General features: G+C 38.2%; 1 protein-coding gene across 2 annotated transcripts in view; it reads left to right on the top strand.

The window, feature by feature from the left end:
• The window catches only part of LOC134661324 (amyloid beta A4 precursor protein-binding family B member 1-interacting protein), a 90,089-nt gene that overhangs the window by 55,244 nt on the left and 12,466 nt on the right, over positions 1 to 22,379 (top strand). The window contains exon 3 of one of the 2 annotated variants that reach the window (XM_063517336.1): positions 7,465 to 7,560. In XM_063517336.1, coding sequence (XP_063373406.1) covers positions 7,465 to 7,560 — 96 coding nt within the window. Of the gene's footprint in view, positions 1 to 7,464; positions 7,561 to 16,823; positions 17,119 to 22,379 lie in introns of those variants that run through there. The other variant, XM_063517335.1, reaches the window with a different exon arrangement.

The raw sequence follows: 22,379 nt of genomic DNA, 5'->3' as shown, positions 1-22,379 counted from the left end.
CAGCATTTAGTAACAATTGTACTCGTTTGTCGCTGTGATATCGTGATAGACGCCGACCGGTGGAGGTCAAGCGAATAGTTAATTGTCTTAGACCTAAATAAAAACCGGCCAAGTGCGAGTCGGACTTGCGCACGGAGGGTTCCGCACCATCAACAAAAAATAGAGCAAAACAAGCAAAAAAACGGTCACCCATCCAAGTACTGACCCCGCCCGACGTTGCTTAACTTCGGTCAAAAATCACGTTTGTTGTATGGGAGCCCCACATAAATCTTTATTTTATTCTGTTTTTAGTATTTGTTGTTATAGCGGCAACAGAAATACATCATCTGTGAAAATTTCAACTGTCTAGCTATCACGGTTCGTGAGATACAGCCTGGTGACAGACGGACGGACGGACGGACGGACGGAAGGACGGACGGACGGAAGGACGGACGGACGGACGGATGGACGGACGGACGGACGGACAGCGGAGTCTTAGTAATAGGGTCCCGTTTTTACCCTTTGGGTACGGAACCCTAAAAACTGACTAGGCACGAACGTTGAAGAAACTGAAGAAAGGTATCTATATTTTAATATTCCGCGGTTATTCGAACGCAACGCACTTGTAACTAAATATAATGTAATCAATGGATGGATAAAATACTTAAAACTAGATAATATTATGCGGGTGCTTTAGTTAGACAGAACACAAATAATGCACAAATTGTATTAGGCGTGTTGGAAGCTAGCGCACTAAACAGTGCTGGTGCCCACAAAGTGAATTATAATTACTGCTGCTAATCACATTCCCATTTTATACAGTTTGTGTATCACGGACGGTATCGCTAGTAAAAAGTAGGTAGGTATTAGACTTTTTATACTCGACGTAACCTTGTAGCAATAAGATGCTAATTCTCATGAAGGTCCTATTAGATTAGGGGTTTTAAGGAAACCATTACATTTGCATGAATAGAGTGTTCAAAGGGAATTTACGGAACTAGCAATTGATCGTCGCTTGATAGGTACTAGATTTTCAGCAAAATAAACTGTCATCTAAATAATTATCTATGCAAGGACATCATTTTTAGGGTTCCGTAGCCAAATGGCAAAAAACGGAACCCTTATAGATTCGTCATGTCTGTCTGTCTGTCCGTCTGTCTGTCCGTCCGTATGTCACAGCCACTTTTCTCCGAAACTATAAGAACTATACTGTTGAAACTTGGTAAGTAGATGTATTCTGTAAACCGCATTAAGATTTTCACACAAAAATAGAAAAAAAACAATAAATTTTTGGGGTTCCCCATACTTCGAACTGAAACTCAAAAATTTTTTTTTCATCAAACCCATACGTGTGTGGTATCTATGGATAGGTCTTCAAAAATGATATTGAGGTTTCTAATATCATTTTTTTCTAAACTGAATAGTTTGCGCGAGAGACACTTCCAAAGTGGTAAAATGTGTGTCCCCCCCCCCCCTGTAACTTCTAAAATAAGAGAATGATAAAACTAAAAAAAATATATGATGTACATTACCATGTAAACTTCCACCGAAAATTGGTTTGAACGAGATCTAGTAAGTATTTTTTTTTATACGTCATAAATCGCCTAAATACGGAACCCTTCATGGGCGAGTCCGACTCGCACTTGGCCGCTTTTTAATTTTAGGTTTAAACGTCCCCTACAGTTGTTGTGATCAATTAAATTTAATCTTAAAGAAATACTTTAAAACATCAACTAATTGATATTACAATCTGATGCGTCACTTCTTAATGTTTTATTGTGACATCACAGGCGCCACTTGTATATTGCGTGATGGATGATTAATGTAATATGTACCTCTATAAGTCTTATATACCTATATGAATCGTCTACAATAAGTATACGTACAATTTAAGTTACGGTCTTATTTTAAAACAACATTCTGTAATAAAATAACATGAAATTTGATAGGAAAATTCAAATACCTATAGTTACCATAGGTTTCTATGTCTGGTACTATGTTTCGTTGCTAGAAATTGTAATACAAATAAATTAGAGCTAGTAGAAGTTTTGTATGTAAAACTTCTACTAGCTCTATTTCCTTTGTATAACAATTTATACCAACGAAAAGTTGTGGGTATGTAACAGACATAAATATGTACCTATATGTTACGTATATTTTCATGCTTTTCATGTAGGTAATCTAAGTGTGTGGTTTTAGAATGTTTGGTAGCGGCTTTTTGTCGGAGGGTTCGTGTGACTCTTAATCTAACACAACTGACGTTACACTTTCCCCCACTAAACGGGACTAGCCTAGCCCGATGTATTAAGTCTACCATCTATGTATTAAGTGTATGACTATACATTACAGCACGATATGACAACGCAATTACATTCAGAGCCACGAGCTAGTTTTGACTAGCTCTGAAGCTGGATCTTTACTATCGGTAATTCGGGTTGGCAGTCAAGCGGAATTAGCACTAGCTTCAGTAAAAGTTGTTGTTATTGTGGCTTCGCTTGAAAGAGCAATTATAGTGAGCTGTCAGAAATAGTTATTTTCGATACAAGTGCGAAAAAGAGGAAATTCGAAACGAGTGGCGATAAATTAAAACACGACCGAAGGGAGTGTTTTAAATCGACACGAGTTGCGAATTACCTATTCGCACGTGTATCGAACAACGTTTTACAGTACATATGGCACTTTAAAGTTTCGACATACGCACGAAAAGTGCTATTTTACGCACTAGTGCGGAAAAGTAGCCTCATATGTACTGTAAATGTGATTTATAGCTGGTATACTTGGTATTCAGATTTAGAACTCACTCAGTCTTATTGCCGCTTTATGAATTACGATGACAACAATACAATTATATTTTCGTGCTGGTGTTTTATGTAGTTACACTAGTTACGGATTTTTCTAGGGCTCGCGGTCGTGTCCGTGATTCGTGAACCCGTAGCCGTGCGCCCGGTTTCGTGAATCACGGCAACGGTTTTCTGGTCCGTTCCGCACGTGACATTCGGTTACGTGAAATTAGGGTACGTGAATCCGTGTAGATCCGTGTAGGCGTGATCACGGCTTCACGTATCTTAAGAACACGCCGGTTCGGTCCGCCCGCGACGTTGAGTGAAGATAGGATGCGGTCTCTAAGAGCTACGAATAAAAATGTATCGTGAGTTTTTTATTCATAGCTCTAATTCCGTTTCATTACTTTTGAATTAAAATTTATTTCCAATTAATCAGTAATAAATTAAAAGAACCAAACATTAATTACAATGAATAGCTACTTTAATAAATTCTAAACTGCCCCCTCCAGATTAAATAAAAAACCGGCCAAGTGCGAGTCGGACTCGCGCACGGAGGGTTCCGCACCATCAACAAAAAATATAGCAAAATAAGCAAAAAACGGTCACCCATCCAAGTACTGACCCCGCCCGACGTTGCTTAACTTCGGTCAAAAATCACGTTTGTTGTATGGGAGCCCCACTTAAATCTTTGTAAAAAATTTTTACCTGTATTCGATAATCATAACGTTTCATTGCACTTGCACGTCAAAGTAGTGGTATTATAATTGAGGTACAATATTACAAAAAATACGACTACAAAAAATATTTCAATGAATTAGTACTTACATAAATAAAAACATTCAAGTTCTCTATCAGGAAGTACCTAGTTGTAATAATGTTTGAACATAAATATGTATTATCATTCATGTGCTACGCAGAGTCGCAACCATCAAAGCTTATATTTAGTTGAAAACAGTGGATTGTTTCTCAATTTTATAGAAAGTTTTTAGAGTTTTATCATTTACTATTGAAGTAATTTACCATGGTGCCCTAACCACCCGACCCATGGGGAGGTTTGGCCACTTTTGACAGGCGTTAAGATAATCCCAGTATCGTCTTGGGTCGTCCCATTCGTTTTTCGTCAAGTTCTTAAATTAGTCCTATTCTGCTTTCGTCACCCATTCTACATTCGTCACAATCGTCGGTGGCTTTCAATGTAGAATGCCTGACGAAAGCAGAATAGGACTAATTTAAGAACTTGACGATAAACGAATGGGACGACCCAAGACGATACCATAATCCCTTGCAATGTTGAGACAAAGTATAATGTGTAAGTGTTCTGGGTAATCATTTCCAAATATGTGTGCTAATGATATGTATATACGACACAGATAAGTTGATTAAGTTAAAAAATAACACCATCTTAAGTAAAAAAGTGCCCCATGCTCACCTACCCCCTTTATTTTACTTTCTCCGATATAGGTAATACGACTTTAGATTTTTTTACTATCATCATCATCAACAATTGCAGCCGGGTCTCTCAATTTTCTTATTGCACTAAAACTATAGCCTGAAAAAAGAACTAATTAAATGTGTTCCTTGCTTTATTCACTAGATATATGTTCGCAGACTCCTTTGTTAATCCAGCAACGAATTGGCGCGTTATATTTTGTTGTGATAGACGTTATATAAGACGTTACAGTGGGCCGGCTTTCCTTCCTGGTTATGGCGATATTATAACAAAAACTTAATGCTAAGGGCCGATGTGGCCGATTGACTGCCGATAGCTAAATTGCCAGTATTGCGACGTTCCGCTTTCGTTGACTACTGCAATTTATATGTATGACTTATGCTTAAGTACGTATCTTATAGATATTATGGTCGGTGTCGAAGGAAGAGGGTCAGGTCACGAGACGTCATTATAATGTCACGTGCGAACATGTATACGATTTACGTATTTATAGAGGATAATTGCTAACTATTTACTACGCTCCAAAATTGCCCTCGATCTTACGAGGTTATAGAAAGAGTAACTAACTTATTAATTTATTTCTATCTGATGAGAACTAAGTATGAAAATGATTAAAACTACGTTCTTACCGAGTAAAAGGTACTTATCACAGTTAAAATGTATTTAGAAATGTATCGCTGCATTTGCTCAAGTATGGAACAATGAAACCTTTCGCAAGATAAACGGACTTACGGATAGCCGCCATATCAAGTGGGTCGTCATATACAAATCTGTTGATATGATCAGAGCATTAAGCTTATTGTCGTAAACTCTCACTCGGTTAGCCGCGAGTTCAGCCAGATATATATATAGAATAGAATAAAATAAAATTTATTCAGGACGCTTATACAACATTTTACAAAAATATGTCACAAAAAAGGTTTAAAACGTCGCTGAAAAGGTTTCCACTCAGCTTGGTGTCAAGGTACACATCTTATGAGTACCTTGACGCTGGTCTTCCGTGGAAACCCTTCCAAAAGAAATGAAAGTTCGTATATCTAACTAAACCTATAAGAGATATAATAATATATTTATATTAGGTAAGTGGCCTGTTTGCACATCAAGATAGTAGAGTTGCACGGAGATGCAATGATATGGCCACAGGCCAGGCCAACGCTTTACAACATGCATAATAATAAGAGTAACTTATGTAAGCTATCTGCTCAGTACTGTTCGTATTTGTTATTCGACAACAAAAACCACGTATTTTTTGCTTTTTAGTAAAACAAGCAAGAAAGGCGTTTCCCTGGTTCAGGGGGCCGATTTTTTAAATTCGATCGCTCGATTTCGTCACTCGAAAATCGGTGGAAAACGGCGATATGCTGATTTTTGAAATACGAGCGATAGAAATTGGGAATCTAGTGGTATTGTCCACTCGTTTTCAATTCTATTTAGTAGAATTTACATGCCTAGTAGTGGATATATTACTGAACGAAATACGCGAAATCGAGCGGTCGAATTTCAAAAATCGGCCCCCAGTTCGCAAAACAACGAAATTAAGAGAGCAGCAGGGACTCTGATCGTTTCTCAAAAGCTTGTAACTTGTAATACAAGCGGATGTCACTTTTTGACAGCCTTTGTTAGAAAGGGACTTCCACTTGTATTACAAGTTACAAGCTTTTGAGAAACGGGCCCCAGCTCTTTTCCAAAGGTCATTTAGGCACACGTGCTCTTTCCATTAATTCTGTCACGGTCAACTCGCCTACTTTTTTTATTTCATCCGATTTATCTAATTATCTATATAGTTAATATCTGGGAGACCGAGCTTTGCTCGAAAAACATATAAAATCTCAAAAATTTGCGTTTTCCCAGAGATAAGACCTAGCTAGATCGATTTTTCGCCCCCGAAAAGCTCCCATATACCAAATTTCATCGAAATCGTTAGAGCCGTTTCCGAGATCCCCGAAATATATATATATAATTGCTCGTTTAAAGGTATTACATTTACTTCGTGCACGGTGTGAAATAATTTATTTTAAGTAGAGGAATAACATCCCTATTACAACTCAATGACGTTGTGTCAGGGGGGTGTCACTCCGCAGTTTAGGTACATTTGGCCGGCGCGCCCATCAGACAGGCGTATGGCAGTGGGCTGCCGCCACAGAATAACTAATACCGTACAGAAAATTCACTCCTTCACAAAAGTCAGATTTAGGTATAAAATTACACCTATATCGCCGCCTGCAAGCAAAATTGAAACTTATAACCGCGCATGAACCGTGAATCTCCTTTGCGCGCCGCAGTTTTATGACCGAGCTGTAAGTGTCGGCACGGGGTTATCACTTGACAAGTTTTTATACCTATACCCACTGATTTATTATTTTTAAGATAAATATGTAGGAATTACAAACGTTGATTATGTAAACATACATTTTTTATCCGGAGATAGTATGTCTGATTCTCACGGAAGTAAGTTTCGAAGCCATTGTGTATTTTCAATTCTGCGCGAGCGCCGCGTGACACGACTATCGTGCACGCCGAGCGGCAGCCCACTACCATACGCCTGTCTGATGGGCGCGCCGGCCAAATGTACCTAAACTGCGGAGTGACACCCCCCTGCTGCCGCTCGGCGTGCACGATAGTCGTGTCACGCGGCGCTCGCGCAGAATTGAAAATACACAATGGCTTCGAAACTTACTTCCGTGAGAATCAGACATACTATCTCCGGATAAAAAATGTATGTTTACATAATCAACGTTTGTAATTCCTACATATTTATCTTAAAAATAATAAATCAGTGGGTATAGGTATAAAAACTTGTCAAGTGATAACCCCGTGCCGACACTTACAGCTCGGTCATAAAACTGCGGCGCGCAAAGGAGATTCACGGTTCATGCGCGGTTATAAGTTTCAATTTTGCTTGCAGGCGGCGATATAGGTGTAATTTTATACCTAAATCTGACTTTTGTGAAGGAGTGAATTTTCTGTACGGTAGTACTATTAGTTATTCTGTGGTTGTGTTTCAAAATAGAAAGACATCGAATGATCGTATGAAAGCATACCTAAATAAACAAGTTGTTATATTGTTTTTACCTAGCCATTCGGCGAAGGAATGACAGTATTTGTAAGTAAAGATAACTTGTATGATTAGGTACCGCCATCTTGCTCCTCGTAGACGTACGTGCTTACGCACACTTAAGTAAATTCGTGCTTGTAGTTTCAGCTGGGCCGTGTGTTGGCAGATGGTGTGATGTATGGTGTTGTTCGTTGCAGATGGCGCTGGTGGAGGAGGCAGGCGCGGGCGCCGCCGCCGACGACCCGGAGGCGCTGCTCAACGAGTGGCTCGGCGAGCTCACCGTGCTCACGGCGGTAAGACCCTACCACCTCTTACTATAGTGGCATTATTCCGTATTCGTATTTGCATTATTTGACACATGTCACTCACAATAGCAATACAACGTAGAATGTCTTGCACATCGAAATCACAAAGGAAGACAATTGCACTGCGAACGTTTACGTTCTACGTCTTTTTTGAAGTGAAAATCTCTCGTATCGTAAATATCTCGTGACCGTAAGGCGATCACGTGACCGTAAGGTTTAGATGGCCACTCATTTAGATGGCATTTATATCAATAAAGAAAACTCAATGACATTACATGAAAAAGGTTCTAATCTTGTACGGGCTGAAATACGAGGATCTCACAGTTACATTCTAACTTTATATCACTCAAATATAATTCAATAAAGCTACTTCTTGAAATCGCTAATAAAAGTAAACTCTAGTACTGGTGAATAAAACTCAAAATATCATGACCAAATATATTTAGATGCGAGGTCTGCAAGGTAACTTTACAATTTCTATTCGAATTTTAAACAATAACACATATAATTATTAATGAAAAACTTAATAACACTTAAAAAATAAAAACTTATAAATAAAAAATTTGGCCTAGGTCGTGGTCGCTCGGTAGGGTACCCAGAAGGCTGGCCGCATTGCCCCGCTGGATGGCAATGCTGATCCGCTGGGCAAAATATTGGCCAGCCCTCTGGTCGCCAGAAGCCTCTATAAGGCGCTTTGAGAGCTCCTTATAGAGGCTACGTGCGCTAGGTCCCCACGGCCCCAGGGTTTCCACCCCAAACGCCGCAAATATGTAGCTACTACCTAGTGTCGCATATTTGCGGCGTTTGAGGCTTTACGTTAAACAATTAACGCTACAAATTTGAATTACGAATTTATACAAATTCACTGGCCAGCAATTTCGGAACTAAAGTTTTTCAATAGAAAGGAGGATGGGTCAATTATACATAGTGCTGCAGACATTTTGGACTAGTCATTGAGTTTTCACTTCTGTCGGCACTCCCGGAGTGCAACCCGTTGTTTTTTTTAATTTAGGGTTGGCCGGACACCACCGTTATGAATCGGTAGTCGTCTAAGTAAATCGATATATTTTTTTCATTTTAGGTCGAAATAATTCAGTTCAATTCAATGTTTTATTCATAAAATATACATTTTACACGTCAAATTTTTAAACATTATTAAATCTAGGTAAATTTTGTTATAAATCATTCATATTACAAGCATTATTAAATTTATTATATCCTCTTATTATTATTTATTAACCATATAATTCTAGCTTTATTTAAATAAAAATTCATTAAACGTCACAATTCGATACCTCAGTCTAGGTGCCATCCAATCGTAATCGCTTGCTGTGACGATCGATTTGGGTTAGTTACATCTCTTTAAACGTCAGTCATAATGTGTCAAATAATGCAAATAAGAATGCCAAGGTATAATACGCTTACGACACTTCCCTACAGGCCCTACAGTACATATATGTATGTACCTCAACTGAAATAGATGTCGTAATACATACATATATTTTATTTCTGTTAAGCACATGAAATACTTAGAAGTATCTTAGGTATCTATATAAACTGGGTTTCGACATGCGTTGTTAATGATTCAAAAACACCACCTGGTCAAAACAGCGAATCGACATAACGAGATGGTTAAATATAAAAAAAATGAAGATCTGCGTATACGCACACGTGTGGAGCATGCAGCCGCAGCCGGCCCGCGGCAGCCGGCAGGTGCGCGACCGTATGCGCCCGCGCCATGATTTTGCTCGTGCTCGAAAGCTTTTAAATTATTATATTTATTATCTTCTCGTCTCCGAATAGGAACAATGTTCAGCCTGTTCAAAACACCTTTTACTACAGGCTCTTAAACTGCAACGGATATGAACACGGGACAGTGTTTCTTTATAGTGGTAGTTTAATTGGCAGTCGCGGCTATTAAATTCTCGAGTAGCAATTTTAAGTTCAGGTACTTAACAATTATACAAATTGGTATCTATGCTAAGTACCTATAGGTAGGTTACGAGATTCGAAGGTTACGCCTCATGTAGCTTTGTATTTAGCATTATAAATAAATACATTTATTACAGCAAATATTAAAGTACAAGTGATTACAATATTGCATACATTTTATAAAATCTTTACAAAATAAAATCTAACACAGAATCACATTAAAAAAGTACTTAGCTTTGTTGATTACATATTACATATTAAAATTGTAATTAAAGAGTTTTTATTTACCTACGTCGATACATTCACACTGTATGATTATTTTCCCTTTCCTTTTAATTTTTGCCCGATACTTTTATTCTATATGGTTACCTATTACCTATAAATGTTAAATACCTGCCCTGCCTGCGGCTCTATCAGAGGATGTCGTTGAAATTCTACGTAGGTAGTCATAAAATGTACAATCTTATCTTCTAAAGTTCTTAGTAACCTTAAATACCTAGTCATAATGAACTTTTGACAGTTTTGACACACGATTATTATTGCCGACTGTACTTTACGCTCTCAAAAATCTCAAATCAAACATCAAAGTAATCGGATTCGTCCACACAAATTATTTAAGCCAAACCCCGAGAGTTTCACTGATATGATTGAATTAATTTTTAAATTAAAAAGCAAATTTTCATATGAATACAACGGAATACAACAACATACATAATTGAAGTAGACATAAGTACCTAGTTGCAAACGTGTCATTGTTAGTTATTTAAAGTGTGCTTTGAAACTGGATTATTTCAAGAACTATCACTTGCAATAAAGCATAGAGAAAAAAATACATAGAGTGCTCACTCCATACATCAGTTCAGACTATTAATTTCAGTGTCTACATCTAGCATTGAGTAGCGGAACTATCAGTACTGCTACTTGACAATAGATGTAGCAGTACTGATAGTTCCGCTACTCGATGCTAGATGCTAATAGTCTTTTTGGTACTAAAACTGATGTATGGAGTGAGCACTCTATGTATTTTTTTCTCTATGAATAAAGGAAAGCTAGCGTTTTATTTTTTCGTTCGCAACCACTAAAGCAACGACAGCTGTGGCCCGTCATCCGCCTGAACCGGCCAAAAAACAACGCCTCTTCGAAATTTAGGCACATCACAATCATCACATGCTGTGCGGGTCCGTGAATAAGCACGTGCATGCTCTTTCCGCCCGTTGCCTCTATTAGACGTTAATTTAGTCCGTAGATACTTACCTACAGAATTATGGGCTCTATCATAACTAGCTCTAGCCGGTGCTCTAGCACTACATCTTTAGCTCAAAAATTTAATTAGCAACCTATAGGCCTTTTGCACTAAAGGTAAAAATATGTATGTGGCTTCTAAAAGGCGAAATTTTATTTTTGACCGAACTCATTGATTACTTTTTGTTGTTCAAACTTACCAAAAAAATAATCATAAACGTGATATCCGCTCCCAGGCACGCACAGCCACGCTTACGCTCAGTGAGATTAAGAGAAGGACCACTAGGTACCTACTTACTGCACCCACGGGGCCTTATACAGAGGTGTATATAAGTGTAATTACACCATAACATAACACTCTTTATTTTTATGCCTCTTATGAGCATTTGTACCTTCGATCAAATATTTAATAGTATATTTAACATCTGCAGTCATATTAATAGTCCACACAAATCACACAATAGATTAGAGATTTCGCGAATTACAAAGAGTCTTCCCTCATGCAAATGTAAATTTTGTTTTACTTTCTTAGCGAAAGCCGGCCAGTTGGTTCTGTATGCGTGAACAGTTCTTTGCCAGCGTGTGCTCACGCCTAGCTAAATTGTCAATATAGTATATACCTGTAGCTAATCGTAATATGTTCTAGGTATTGTTTTAACTCACACCTAATATTAATGTGTCTTGTTAATTATTTGTTGTGGGCTGGACATGTGGCCCGTAAAGACGGCTCGTGGTGTAAGAGGCTGGTAGAGTGGAGACCGTGGGGAGAGTCACGCCGAGCAGGAAAACCAAAAATGCGTTGGTATGACGACATCAAAAGAACGGCTTGATCAAAATGGGTGCAAAGAGCACAAAATAGAACATAATGGCAAAAAATTAAGGAGGCCTACATCTTAAGATTGAAAAGTGCTAAAAAGAAGAAGAAGAAGAGAATTATTTGTTAGCTGCTTTATGCAAGTTATTCGTTTTATTTACAAGTTTTTTCAAAATATATTTATTTAAGGTCAGGTGGGGTAAGAGAAACATACTTTACTTGTTGTTACTTATAAAACGATTTTACTCAGTTCTAAAGCATATTTTCGTTTTTTAATTAAGTGTTTCATAATGGTATAATATTAAGCTTAACGTACCCTTTCATCTAAATTTCCACATGCACTGTATAAAGCTGAAATTACCAAGTAAACCACATAGACCCAATTAGTTTCTCTTTCCCTTGTTTTGGGGTAAGAGAAACTGTTTTTATTACTTACCAATCTTTAGCGATAGCAGAATATCTCGTGGAACAACATTTTAAGGATAATTATCTTAGTCCAAAATATTACTTACTGCATTGATAAAGGATCTAGTTTCCCTACCAGAGGTGACATTACCAAAATGGGGCAAGTGAAACATATAGGTCACAATCAGTCGTTTACAACAGTTGGTAGTGTTTTTTATAAATAAATAGTTGAAGTCCTTATTTAGAAATATATTACGAGAAATAACGATTGATTTTGCAAATCAGGGTAAAGATAAATAATTAACGCAATTATTTTTGTGAAAATACGTATACGTATTACGTTTTTATCATTAGGTTATTATAGTAAGTACTTACGTAGTTACTTTAATCGTCATCTTACGGAGAGTAATTGGTATGCAACATGTAATTTTTTTTAAACATTCTGAATTCATACTTGCATACTTAATGGGAAATAAGTTTAATTTTAAGTTGGTTGCTGTTTTGTAATTCAGCTAATGTCATGGTTATGTTACAGATCGACGTTATTTTAACCTAATTTAAAGAAACCCGGGTGCTGGTGACACACTGTATATTTTAAACCTAATTATAAAAATAAAACGATAATTAATATTATGCAAAGAGACGTTTTCCTAAAACATCTGCTAAAAATATCCTGGGACTTCATGGCACATCTAAAAATATCCATAAGCTCAAAAATATTGAATCTCTTTAAATTAATGTTGCTACCATTATAATTTCTAAATTATTACGATTTGATTATAACAGATTTAAAATTTATTATAATTTTTTACAGGCAATGAAAATGTTTGTTACATCTGATACAGGGAAAGTGGGACATATGTTTCTCTTGACCCGGTATTACTAGACCCACTTCCCCTACTTGATATATCATAGGTTATATTTTTTCCACTATCAATAAAACTACAAATCAACGGTATTTCAATAAAATAACGCCAAGGAAACGGAACACTAACTATAACCTTGCACTTACCTTTAAAATCAGCTCCTAAGCACTTTTATTTATTATATTTACAGCAGCAGGAATATTTGTTCGATAACTCGATGTTAGACGGGCAGCTGACTGATTTTTTTGGCATACCCTCCTTTCTCACATATGTGATCTAACCTCATATTTTTCAGAAAAAATGTATCCAGCCTATAAGTACTATCTTAACGACTGGGTAACATCACGCTACAATGTTTAGTTTTTGATTTCTGACGTATAGGTTCACTTATCCCGTAGACCCAGTTACCCCACCTGACCTTATGCCGAACACGACATTATTTTATTAAGCAATATCTTAATAACATTGTACCTAAAATTAATTAAATGTATAATGTAAAATATTTTGTGTTGGCTTGTAAGTTGTAAGCCAGGTGTGCGCTATTATCCGGCAGTGGTGCGCCGCGCAGAGCAGATTGCTCTCAGTCACCTTGCGTGGCGTGGCGTGGTGTGGCAGGTGCACCCGCCACTGATTTTGTTTTAACATCCTCCCGGTAACCATGACTTGACTTTACTTTCGCTTCAATGTGGCTCGAGCATTTACTATTTGTTGGTCCCATAAAAAACAATTAGTAGGTTGGTACATGTAAAAAAAAAACAATCTCACGATGTACTCCTTTTACTGCAAAAAAGTTTGGAGGCAGATATCTATTTGTGTAATTTATCCAAGAAATTAATAAAGTTCGGTCAATAGCGAATCGCATAATATTCAAAGATGTTATTTCTATACCTAATAACCTTTGCAATTTGCACATCTACTTCGTAACAGTGGTATAATATTAATATTGTTTTAGGTGTTATTAACATATCAGTCCGATCAAGCATGATTAAGATTAGGTACTGACTACTGATAATTATAAAAAAAGCGGCCAAGTGCGAGTCGGACTCGCCCATGAAGGGTTCCGTATTTAGGCGATTTATGACGTATTAAAAAAAAACTACTTACTAGATCTCGTTCAAACCAATTTTCGGTGGAAGTTTACATGGTAATGTACATCATATATTTTTTTTTGTTTTATCATTCTGTTATTTTAGAAGTTACAGGGGGGGGGGGACACACATTTTACCACTTTGGAAGTGTCTCTCGCGCAAACTATTCAATTTAGAAAAAAATGATATTAGAAACCTCAATATGATTTTTGAAGACTATCTATAGATACCCCACACGTACGGGTTTGATGAAAAAAAAATTTTTCAGTTTCAGTTCTAAGTATGGGGAACCCCAAAAATTTATTGGTTTTTTTCTATTTTTGTGTGAAAATCTTAATGCGGTTCACAGAATACATCTACTTACCAAGTTTCAACAGTATAGTTCTTATAGTTTCGGAGAAAAGTGACTGTGACATACGGACGGACAGACGGACAGACAGACAGACATGACGAATCTATAAGGGTTCCGTTTTTTGCCATTTGGCTACGGAACCCTAAAAATGTACCTGTTTAAATGTAAACGCGGCCTTAATTAATTTTAACGTGTACCAAACCAATACCGTTCTACTGTATTGTTGCCGAACCGCAGGGGGGTGCATTGCATGGCAATATATTGTGATTTATCTTATAGTCAACATAATTGCCGACTACGCACACTACGAGTTGCTATTATGTATTTATTAAAGTACAGGTTGAGAGCAAAGTGGTCGTGTTTCGGCGTATTTAATTGATGCGTCTGTCAGCGCCGAAGATTTAATGCCGATGACACATCTGTCGCGGCGGCAGGTGGAGGCAGACACCACCTGTTGCTTTTTTTATGCTCAGCCATCTTTTTTATGCGGGTTGCGGACTGCGGTACCTCCTAATGCCGTATGCTTACAGAATCCGTCCGGAAGCAGAGATTAATTTAATAGCGATAACATAACAGCTTGGGAAGGGTACCTAAAGGCACTGGACATGTACTTAAGCTCTTCCTATGCAATTAAAGGCACTTTTAGTGTACCTAGTTTAGTTAAAACACTCCCTTCGATCGGGTTTTTATTTATTTATCACCACTCGTGGCAAATTTCCTATTTTTCGCAATTGTATCGTAATTTACTATTAATTATTATGCACATCGAATGAGGTTCTGAAGGAGTTGTTTTGGTATAATGTTTTAGGCTGTTATTATGAATCCTAAACCTGCGAACGGAGTTTTTTTTTGTGTTTTGGAGTTTTATACGAGTAAGTACTATCAAATTCCGTCGAAATGACGGGCGATATCGAAGTAACCCCAATAGATATAATCTTTACCACCAAACTAAATTTTGGAGTTTATTGGAGTTTACTCCATAATAATCGATTTTCATTACAGTACTATATAAGCCCGGGGTATGAACATTTATACGTTACGTTATGTTTCATGCGGAACACTTCTTTATTATTGGCTGCAGCATGAATCACTCTATTTACTATTCAATGTCAACAATAACAACGTAGAGTTGTATGAATGTAGAATACTATAGAGAATTAATGTAGAGTCTGTGCGGAAAGAGAAGAGTCGTAGAATGTATTAGTTCATTATTGGTTCCCCTATAATCCACGACTCTTCTCTTTCCGCACAGACTCTACATATTTTATTATCGTTCGTAACGTAACGTAAGGAGCAAACTTCCGTCGTGCGTCAGACACACATACTTTTTTTCCAAGAGGATAACACTAATACATAATATTGTGGTGTGGTTATTTTCTCTTTATTTATTTTTAAGTTCATGATCGTAATAAGTAGTTATTTGTTTTACAAGGGGGCAAAGTTGTTGTTTAACCCCTCGTACTATATAATATTGATACTCGAGCAAGTGGATGATTCCCAAATTGAACCACGAGCGTAGCGAGTTCAATCTTAATCGTTGCGAGGGTTTCAACTGTTTCAAGCCACGATTTGTGTGTTACACAAACTTTGCTATCGAATGAAATAAGAATGAATGAATGAAGAAAATAGTGAATACTAACTGTGCAACACTACCTACAAATCACATCCAAATGAATGCTTATAAATATTTATCATTCAAAATCATCGTTGAAAAGGCTATGCTACCAGCTAAAATGAGGAAACAACTTGAACATTGCATGAAATTACTTTGCCACTCTTGTGGATAAAATGCAACTATCTCATCACCATCAGTTTTTGTAGAATATAGAGGGCCTTATCGACCTGGTGTGCAGAAAAAGATTTCACTATATATCTACTCGACTTTTTAACGTTCTTGTGAATGAATATGAATGTGAGGGCTTGATTTCTGTTTTCCACCCCATCATGAGTTGTGGGTTTGGTCATATGCGGGTGAAGATTGGTACGGTACGGTTGATGTTCGTGACATAACATAATGCCTACAACGCGTCGTGGTCAACGTTTTTGTGTGCGTGCGTCTGGGGAGTGTGGGTGCGCCCGACGTGATCGGGACAGTAGGGAAGCGCCGGGTGCCAGGCGAGCTTCAGCCGGGGGGACTCACGCACACACAAACAAGCCGCGCGCCCCGCACACGTGCACATTACGCAGTGCTTATACTGGCCTCCCTTCCCCTGCGCTGTAGCTTGCTCGCTGCTGCTTGGCGGGCGCTCGCGGTCCATAATGTGTCAAAACTCTAGTTGTGTTTGAGATTGCGTACGTTATACGCGTTTTGTAAGCGGGCAGTGTAAAATGTCTTTGTCGTACAATGTATAAACAAGTAGTTTCAAGTCGTAATCGAGTATTTATGTATTAAGATTCAATATCGTCTAAGTGAATGGGCGAGGTCAGCAGTGTACGAATAACTGTGTCTGTATTAGGTCGCGCGCAGACTCCTGTGGCACTCACTCCGACATTTTACTCCTTTTAGGACTTCCTACCGTGTTGCATATTTTCTCTTTAGTATTTCCTGAAGTACAAGACACCATTCAAAATTACAGCAGTTATGAACTGTTTTTAATAAGTTTTAAAGTGCATTGCCGTGCCGGCGCATTGGCATACTTAGCCGATAAAATGTGAAGTTCTGGTTTATGAGTCACGAGTTGCAATGTAAGCGGAATGATGGATGTTCAAGTGAACGAGCCGAACAAATGGCATCGTGGGGGTCTCTTGTATACGCTTAACAGAAGTTTTCGGCTGGCCAGTGGCAGATCCAAAAACGCTCATATCGAAAGCAGACCAATTATAAGCATTCCTGAGATGTCATCGACGGTGAGTAGGTACCTCCATAGTTTTCGACTGTACACAAACAGTGCTGTTGCATGTTGACGCATCCAATGGAAGCGGAACTACGGATGGGGGATGAGGGCAGCTTAACGCTTGCTGAAAAGCGTCCTCTGGAAGTCCCCGTGGTAATTTGTAGAGTAAAAATAATAACACGTGTAGTGATCTGCGTGCCTGCTATGCGTGGAAAAAGACCGCGAGAGGAGGCGGAGGGTGGCAGCGGCTGGAGCGTCGACCGGCAGCCGCCACACATGCTCAGCGCAGTAGGTACGAGTATACTGTAGGCCGACCCGGCTCCGGAACAAGGAACTTAGGCCCGGACCATAAGTTAAGCCCTCCCTATTCTGTTACTAGCTTACATGTCGGAAATGGGAGTGTTATCTCACTAAATTCCGATTGTTTGTCCACCACAGCTTCGAATACCTTCGTATACACGTTTTACACCTATGCCTAGATTGCCTAGGCAAGTTTATTTTGTTCAACGACATACCTACCTATAGTATGGCTCTTCTCAGGTGAACTTTTCGCTTCGAACCTTAATCTTTCAAACAAAGGCCAAGATTAAGGTTCGAAGCGAAAAGTTCACCTGAGAAGAGCCATACTATACCTAAATGTCATCAAAAATCTCATTACCTATTTTACCTATCCGATACAAACATAAGAATCGTATCGCATCGCAGTATAATTTGCTAGTAGGTAATCCAAATATATGCAATCCACGATTTATATATTTTAACCGTGAGAGTAGGTTACTGAACCGGGGGCCTAGTCAAGATGATAATCGTACAATCGACAAACGCCGGTCGAAAAGAAAATAATATCAGGATGACAGATGCTACGAAAAATCACGTGATCCCCAGGTCGACCCACAGAATATGGCTATAAACAATGATAATATTATAACTTCAGTTACCACGTTATAGGCGTTCCAAAATTGAAGCGTAGAAATTGTACAAGTTGGCTTTAATCGCAATTAGGCAAGCGAGATGTGTGCACGTGCTTACGAGCTCCCGGAAGAGAAGGAGACAAGCATACGTTTAACAACGAGTATGACAAAGATGAATGGTACGTATTTTAGTAAGAGTAGAGGCATTAAATTTCTCGTTGTTTATGGAGTTAGAAAAACATATTACTGATCACGACTCAAATGTCACTCTGTATATGCGAAAATTCATCTGCAAAAATCGATTCATTCGTAGGTACTGAATTAAATTAAAATTAAATTATGAGTATAATCTATCTATATTTGTATAATATCATTGGCTTTAAGCAAAAGCCCTGGAATGGTCCAGAAGAGAATGTCCAGGGAAGAAACTTTAATGCATTCATAATAATGTACCTATACAAACGAAACTATCTATAGTAGTTTATGCAACAGTGATATAATAAGGGTTCTTAAAATTCAAGGGTCGAAGTTACAAAACGAGACGTAGTCGAGTTTTGTAAAAAAAGACCCGAGAATTTTAAGAACCAATTATGAGCTGTTGCATACATTACTTTTTCTATGACAGCTGCAGCAAAAAAAAAAAAATTATTATTAAAAAAAAAGAGTTATTATTAAAAAAAAAAAGAGTTATTATTAAAAAAAAAGAGTTATTATTTAAAAAAAAAGAGTTATTATTTAAAAAAAATTGAGTTATAATTAAAAAAAAAAAGAGTTATTATTGTAAATGAAAACATACCTCTTTCAATCAAGATGATCGGAACTTGTATCTTTAAAAAAAATAAAGCAGTTGTATTATACTCATAAGATGACTGCTAGCAGTCATCTTATGAGCCTATAGACAAAGCATTCAAATGACATTGCTTTAGATATCACTGTCAGTCATTTAATTGACACATTTAAGTGCTGGAGTAGAAAAAAATTATTATAGGTAGGTACTTTTGAAATAAAATAAATATACTATATAACTAAACCTAACTGAAATAAAATAGAATAAACTAAAACCTACCCGAATATTATTGTCTGCGAAGCTTCTTTTTGGTGCTGACTGGGCTGCAGGCGCCACACAGGCGAAGTCTCGAGGGAAAGCTAATCAGAATCAGAAGTAAAAGTATTCAATGCATAGCTAAATACAAATCCACCTAAGTAAGGAGATGCCTACTTTTACAACACCTTACAATTACGACATACTTATACAGGTACAATAATTACAATATACTTAACTATATAGGGTCGGACCAAAATAACTTTGCCACTGTTTTTCAAAAAAGCGCTGGTGGCCTAGCGGTAAGAGCGTGTGACTTTCAATCCGGAAGTCGCGGGTTCAAAACACGTACCAATGACTTTTTCGGAACTTACGTACGAAATATCATTTGATATTTACTACCAGTCGCTTTTCGGTGAAGGAAAACATCGTGAGGAAAGCGGACTAATCCTAATAAGGCCTAGTTTCCCCTCTAGGTTGGAAGGTCAGATGCCAGTCGCTTTCGTAAAAACTAGTGCCTATGTCAATTCTTGGGATTAGTTGTCAAGCGGACCCCAGGCTCCCATGAGCCGTGGCAATATGCCGGGATAACGCGAGGAAGATGATGATGAGACGCAATAAGTACTTAGTAATATATATACTTGATATTACCTCGGTTGTTGTACTGTACGAGCAGGGATTCCCAAAGAGCGGTACGCGGACCCACAAGGGTTCGCAATTCGCAAGAGATGTAAATGAGGTCGTGGCCACTCTTACTCTTACCATCAGACTCTTACCCAATGTGCTAGCGACACAGCACCGCAAACCGTGGCGCACCTGCTGGCATGCCCTGCATGCCCGACATGCCCGTACGCCTTCTAGGAATCTGACAGAAGGAATCTGATAAGGGACGCGACGGTCAGGGCTGTCAGCACCGCTGCTTTCTGGGCGTCCACTGTTTAATATATACTCGTATATGTAAAAGGATTTGCAACAAGCGACAAATATCCATATGTTCCATAACCAGTCGTTCTTAAATACAGTGTGGTGCTTTATTTTTCCTCAAGTTGTTCGCAGTTAATTAGGAAATTGCGTACCCCGCGACGTAAAATTTTGAGAAACCCTGCACATGAGGATACCTTATGTAGGTATGAGCCGCCGCTCCTATAGGAGCCTATATGTGCATCAATCGCCATGCACATATAGGCTCCTATAGGAGCCCGAAATAGGTCGAGCTAATTAAACGACCTGTTTTTAGGCCAGGGAACAATGTTCTATCTATAGTGTTGTGGTTCTATAAAATATTTACGTCACTTCCTCTGATAGCTATCTACGTCTCCTTCCACTACATTTATGTAGGGCTAATTGGGTACATACCTACCTAATCTACCTAGGTAGGTTCAGGCGGAGTATGTCACTTTCTTAGGACGTCACATTCTGAGTTCGTCACTTTCTGACTTTGTCACTTTCTGAGATCGTCACATTCTGAGTTCGTCACTTTCTGACTTTGTCACTTTCTGAGATCGTCACATTCTGAGTACGACACTTTCTGAGGACGTCACTTTCTGAGTACGTCACTTTCTGAGAACGCCACTTTCTGAGGACGTCACTTTCTGAGTTCGTCACTTTCTGAGTTCGTCACTTTTTTAGCATAGGTACGATTTAACAGTATAATATACCTGCACGAAAGATGTATACTGCCAGCAACCAGATTAGCTGTTCGACATACGGTCGCTTTTATATCCTACATACCAATACCAATCAGTGTTTGCCTTACGCCTGACTGGTAGAGAATTCCATTTGGCAAAACGTCCTATGTGTCGTACAATAAAGTGAAAATAGAGAAATAAATAATAATAAAAAACAATGTAATTATGTTTCAAGTATTTAATTCAGAATAAGTACCTACTTAGGAACTACAAGCACCAAAACATTTAGCCACAGATTGGAGTTAGGCCGGCAACAGCTTCGATTCAATACACACAAATATTTCGCACAGTAGGAACCATGATTTTATCATTCGCCGCTGTGATTAGCTCGTGAAGGTATCACAGCAAGCTCGCTGACACCAGGAGAAGGTCATAATTCCAACATATTTACATTTAAACGGACTGCCGCTCCTTTTGTGACAACATGTTCTTCAGCATACCGCGTCTTCTGTCATGTCTCCATAAACTCAAACGTCTTTTTTTCTGATGATAGTGTAAATTTTGGATACCTATCTGCGTATAAAATCAGCATTGCAGTTTTGTTTCAGACAATATTTCTTCTCGTGTCATCTGTGGAGAATAGGCGTCAATGGATTTTTTCTTCAAAGCGTTGCCGAATTTCAGAATATATGTTCAGCTATCAATTACTTCTGCGTATGGAGTGATCCATACTCTCATAGTTCTCATGTTCTTTATTTGTTTGTTTTCTTCCTATATAGGTTACACGATGAATTTTTAAATTATTATTACATTATACTTTTAGCCTGAAAATAAAAATCTAGCATGTCGCCGATTTGACATCGCTGATTTTTTTTCTATTTAAAATGCGAAACTACAAAAAGGTTACATATTTATATATAGTTTGTCAAAGGACTGTCTCATTTCAAACATAGACAGAGATAAATATACTGTCTTTGTCTTACTCTAGTACTAGCACCCAAAAGAAAAGCATGAGTATAGTTTGTATTGTTCTTATTTAATGACAAATTGGTTTGACGAACTATACTTACAGTCCATTAACTCTCAGAATGAACTTCGTTTTTCGGGTAAAATCGGACGTAGTCGCGTAATAGAAAATGACAGCGTCGTACTGCACATTTAGTTGCAATCCAACACTAAAACTATACAGGGTGGTCTATACCACGACATCCAATATTTTTTTTAGAATATACCCTATGTACCTTTTTTTTTTGTCGATGTGGGAATGCTGTTACGCATCGTCCCCCTGGCCCCGACGTGGGCCCATAATGGGGGGTATGTGGGACTCTCACCTCCCAGCTCTTTTCAGTGTATACCCACTAAACCCACACCGGCGTTTCCCACAATATGCCGTTTGGGGAGGCGTCCTGGGATCGCGAACATTCTACCAGGACGATACCCTATGTACCTATACTATAGTACACCAAACGAACACCAAACATTGGAAAAAGGAAATTTTATATGGATTACTTATGTAGTAGAACATTTTTTGCTACGGGCCACCGTTCAAGAGTTATTTACGAAAAACTCTAAAAAGGGACCTTAACACCATAATAACATCATAATTTGACAGAGTTGCCGGTCAAAGGAACCGAGGTGGAAACTTCCCAAATTATAGATGGTCAACCAAATCTTGTCAGTAAAAAAAGGCGAG

This window comes from Cydia amplana, chromosome Z (genome assembly GCF_948474715.1).
Source record: "Cydia amplana chromosome Z, ilCydAmpl1.1, whole genome shotgun sequence".
NCBI lineage: Eukaryota > Metazoa > Arthropoda > Insecta > Lepidoptera > Tortricidae > Cydia > Cydia amplana.
The sequence above is the reverse complement of the archived record's forward strand: the minus strand, read 5'-3'. Positions and strand labels throughout refer to the sequence as shown.